At 57.6% G+C, this 4811-nt stretch overlaps 1 protein-coding gene across 1 annotated transcript; it reads right to left on the bottom strand.

Moving 5' to 3' along the window:
• Positions 1–573: 573 nt before the first annotated feature.
• On the bottom strand, positions 574–4573 carry LOC123080055 (formin-like protein 1). The gene is made up of 4 exons (XM_044502914.1): positions 2655–4573; positions 2365–2567; positions 1971–2218; positions 574–1881 (listed from the first exon to the last, which is right to left on the bottom strand). The coding sequence occupies exons 1-4, from the start codon at positions 4238–4240 to the stop codon at positions 1060–1062; spliced, it is 2859 nt and encodes a 952-aa protein (XP_044358849.1). The 5' UTR covers positions 4241–4573; the 3' UTR covers positions 574–1059.
• Between the last annotated feature and the right edge of the window lie 238 nt (positions 4574–4811).

Below are 4811 nucleotides of genomic sequence, written 5' to 3'. Positions count from 1 at the left end.
AAAATGCCCAGCTTGCTGCTGAACAGCATGGCTCAGGTCCGTGCCAGATGCTCGAACAGGAAGTTTCTTGCACCTCTTGGCCCATAATGAGTGAACTCACTGTAATGAACCGCTCAGCTTCTTTTTGCAGTAGATAAAGTTCTTCCGAAGTTTACAGCACTTCTGCTCTGCCCTGCAGTAGATAACAACATTCTTCTACTGCAGATAAAAGTATGTATGTCAGGATATGCCCTGGTAAAAAGTCTCTGGCTGCATCTTAGTAGTGGTGCTGGTGGGTACAGCAGCTAGTGCATGGTCGTAGTACTCCTATGGACCATTTGTGCAGGCAGGAAATGTGATGCCAAAACACCATCATGAGTGCTCTGCTCTCTGTTTCTTGGCACCACCACCAGACCGGAGTCTCACTCTCATGCTCTTGTTTTGTTTTCTTTCTCAGCTCCATCCGAGTTCAGCAGCTACCATACCCATACACAGCTGTGCAGATTCAGCAAAGTTTTGAAATATTTACAGCATTTTCACTACTAAACATGCATTTTGAAATTTGTTTACAGCATTGCTCGGGGCGACGAATAATTCGACATCTGATTTACCCACCGCTCCATGTTAATGTGCAGAATTTGAGACCACATACATACATACATACATGAACTGCTTAATTATTTTTCCTCCTCTGATGTCTGACCTAAAGCCTTTTGTCCCTTCTTATATATCGGAATAAATATTTGCAAAAAACTTGTACATTCTATATTCTACAGGTACAAAAAGTCAGGAAAGAAAGGGATGAACAGGACCGCCGCCATCGGTGTTCGTGCGTGCGGGTGTCGAGCGTCGGGCACAGTGTTAGGGGGTGCTCAGCTACCTCCAACTCACCTGAGCTTTACCGCGCCATTGCCATATGGCATGTTGGATAGATGCCGGTGCTAGTTTGTTGAAGTTCCGGTGCCAGGGGTGTTCAGGCCCAGGCTGCCACCCTGTTGAGTTGTCCTTGTGTAGTTCCCGCTCTCTGGCGGTTTCCTCATTGATGGTCCATGAAAAATTCTATTGGGAGATTACTGGTGGTCAGGGCGACGACGCGACCGAGCTCTCGTCGTCGGAGATTCCAGCTCTCAACGCGTGAATCCTCGGGAACAACTGCGGCATCATCGGGTTGACGGGCACCGGGAAATGGCGCACGGAGCTGGCGATCGTGCGGTCATTGATCCTGCCGACCTCTCTGCACACCTGAGTGAGCACCGAGAGGAAATCCCTGACCACCATGAAGATCCTGAAAGGATGAGCCTCCTCTTTCGCGGAGTCGCCATGGAAGTACTCGGTGATCTCCTTCACGAGCGACAGCGCGACGCTCTCCTGAGCTTGAACCCTGAGGATCTCGTCGTCGGCCTTCTTCAGGAACTTCTGCATCGTGTCATGGAACCTCCATGCGTCGTCCCTCGTGTTCAGCTCTTCATTCAACCGCAACACCTCGGTGATCTTCTCTATTCCTCCTGCGAGTTTCGCGACATAGCTGCTTAGCACGTCGGAGTCCATTGCCGCCGCCTTCTTGACGCTGCTGAGCTCGTTCCCGAGGCCAGCCACCACTTGGAGGCCGAGCTTTTTGCACTCAAGCTCGTCTCGGAGAGGGTTCGCAAGAGTTCTTGGCGTTGATTGGTTGCTGGCAGAGAGACGGGAACCCTCTGTCCGGATGATCTCCTGCACGACGAAATGCAGAAGGGTTGTCTTGCCATCGGTGCCTTTGACATCAGCCAATTTGAGCAGAGTGTCAAGCTTGAATGCATGCGCATCGCCGCGATTTGTGCCAACATTCATCCTGTTGCCAGTCTTGAGAATGGCCTCCAGTAGCTTCAGAAATAGTCTGCTGTTCCTAAGCTCATCGCAAGCAGCCTGTCAAACGAAGAATGATCATTTAACTAATAAAACAGAGCAGCGGTGGCGAGTAAAAGTGGAGGTGCTAGGAAAATAATGATGCTCACCTCAAGGATCTCAAAGTTGTTCTTCAAGTACTTGACCTCTGATTCAAAGTTAGCAATATAAAGCATTGCGTCTACTCTTTTGAAAGCAAAAGGCACATCAAGAACCGCCTTAAGGAACTTTTCGGAAGGGCCAAGCTTAATAGGAGATGTCTCTTCTTTGAATTCTCTCAGCTTGATCTCCTCTTCCTTGGTAGGAGCCATCTTTAGCAAGGTCTCCAGTAAATCTGCTCCGAAGTTCTGCGTGTTACCTGTAGAGAAGGCACATAGCAAATTGGTAAGCATATTAGTGGAGGCTGGATGATGCAAACATCTCAAATTCTCAACACAATGCAGTATAGAGCTCATCAGGAAATGATGCAAACATCTCAAATTTAAGGAATTTAGTCTTGTTCACCTTCGCAGAGGGCCTCGCAGACCTCCTCCTTGGTTACATTCAGAGCGCGCAGCAAGATGGCGATGTTCTGTGCCTTCTTTGGATCCAGCAGCACCTTGTTCTCCGCCTTGGGCGTCGGCAGAGCTGGCCTCTTTGTCGCCTCCTTGGGTGCCGCATTCGCCGGATTGCAGATGAACAGCGTCTCGATCATCTCCTCATTCACCCTGCAATAATTCAGCTAAATAGATCAGCAAACCAATGAAGAACAAACTTTGGTCTGAGAAAAGATGGAAATTTGGCAGAGCACTCACTGGAATGAGCTGGATTTGAGCTGATCCCACACCATGGCTCGGTCGGAGCTGGCCCGGACCTTGTCCCAGTGCAGGGGCTTCAGCTTCGGCCGCGGCGTGGTCTCCTCGGACTTGTCGACGTGGTCCGCATTGTCCTGCAGCCGTCCGGGGAAAGCGTCGGTGGGTGGAACGCTCCTGGAATTGGCGGCTTGGGGTGGCGGAGACAGCGCTGGCGACATGGCCTCTTTCGACATGCCGGGCTTGCGAACGCGGCTCTCCCAGTAGCCCAACGGCGGCGGAGGAGGCGGCGGAGGCGGAGGAGGTTGTCCGCGCGTGCTTGTCGGTGGGGCTGGTGGCTGGGTGAATGGGTTTTTTGGCATGGTGTCGGTGGCGGATCTGAGAGCTGGCGGCGTGCTCACGAGTGGAGAGGACGGTGGCGATGGGGACGGTGGTTTCCGGCGAGGAGGCGGCGGCGGTGGCAGTGTCGGCGCGAAAGGAGGGGGTGGGGGTGGAGGCGTCGGTGGCATGCCAAAGACGTCGCGCGCGCTCTCGGATCTTGCCTTGGCGGAGCGGCGGCACGACTGGCCGGGGCTGGACAGGAGAGGCGGGGAGGAAGGTGCAGGGGACATCGTCGCCCCGGGCGAAGACGGGTACGACGGCGTACTGACGGCCGATCCCGGCGAGGGGGTCCTGGAGCGGTCGCGCGCGGCCACGGCGGCCTGGACCGCCGCGGCGAGCGTCCGTTGCGAGCCCGACGCCTTGGACGATCCTCGCGGCGAGTAGAATTCCTCGTCCCCGGACGACGGGGAGGACCCGCCGATGCCAGGGCTTCTCGACCCGGCCGGCCCGCATTGCCGCCCCACCAGCGGCGGCAGAGGGCGGAGCTCCGGCGACCCGCCGGAGCTCCGAGACACCTCGTCCCCGGACGAGGTGGTGTCGCTGCTCTTGCCGTCCTCCCTGCCGGCCAAGGTGCCCACGTAGAGGAACTCGGCCGACGGGGCCGTGGACGCCGCCGTGGTCGCCGGCGCGCCCCTGCCGCTCCCGCCGAACTCGTCGCGCGCGAAGAGGCTGGCCCGCTCCGGGTGCAGGAACTTGCTCTCCCCGCCGCCGACGCACCCGCCCCCGACCCCGCGGCCGGCATTGGTGCGCCGGCGCTTGAAGAAGAAGGCGATGGAGAGGCCGAGCACGGCGACGGTGAGCAGCGGCAGCAGGATGGCCGGGACGAGCTTGGAGCTCTTGGACGACTTGTTGCCTCCCGAGCCCGCGCGGGCGCCGTCGGAGGGCGCGGCCGTGGCGCTCCCCGCGGGGGTGCTGGGGTTGGGGAGCACGAGCGCGGGGTACGTGGGCTGCTCCGGCGCGGTCGGCGTGCCCGGCGGCGGGGGCGGCGCCTGCAGCGTGGGGAAGAAGGGCGGCGCCGGGCCCGGCGGCGCCTGCGACGGCGGCGCGGCGGACGACGGGTCCGGCACGAAGGGCTGGTGCAGCTGCCTCCTCGCGGTGGCCGCCGGAGCGCGGCCGTCGACGGCGCGAGAGGAGGAGGTGAGCAGGATCGGCAGCAGTATGAGCAGCGGCAGCAGCCCCCGGCGGCGGGGACGCCGTAAGGATGGCATCCTCACGGGAGAAGCAAGCTGAATTCCGCGTCCGCGACAGATCTTGAGAGGTAGAGAGAGAAAGAGGGTAGAGAGAGAGGGAGAGTGAGGGGAGAGGAGGTGGGAGAGGAGTGTGCGTGGTGGCGACGGTGGTGAGGAATACAGCTAGCTTTACGTGGAGGGTGGAGGAGTATTTTGGATGGATCTCTCTTTCTCCTCTACGCGCACTCTCCCGGTCTCCCCCACTGCGCCTCGATCGCTCTTCCTCTTGGCACCGTGGAATGGAGGTTGGGAATTTTTTTCTTCCCTTTCCGGTTTTTCCCTACCGAGCTAAGCATTCCCGGGCGGGGGGTTGGTCATCGCCACCGGCGCCGGTTTTAATTTAGAGAGGCGGCGTGGGTGGTGGTGGTGGTGGTTGCTGCTGAGCTCGGCATGCGTTAATTTGTTCTCATTCCTTGGCCGTTTCCGGCTAGTTTAGCAGGGCATAACCCTTGTTTATTACCACCATTAATAACTACGTATTGGATGCTCTAAAAAAATAACTACGTACTGGAGGGAGAGTTGTTGGAGAGGAAAGGCAAAGTGCAATGTG

This window comes from Triticum aestivum, chromosome 3D, assembly GCF_018294505.1.
Source record: "Triticum aestivum cultivar Chinese Spring chromosome 3D, IWGSC CS RefSeq v2.1, whole genome shotgun sequence".
In the NCBI taxonomy this organism is placed as follows: Eukaryota; Viridiplantae; Streptophyta; class Magnoliopsida; order Poales; family Poaceae; genus Triticum; species Triticum aestivum.
The sequence above is the reverse complement of the archived record's forward strand: the minus strand, read 5'-3'. Positions and strand labels throughout refer to the sequence as shown.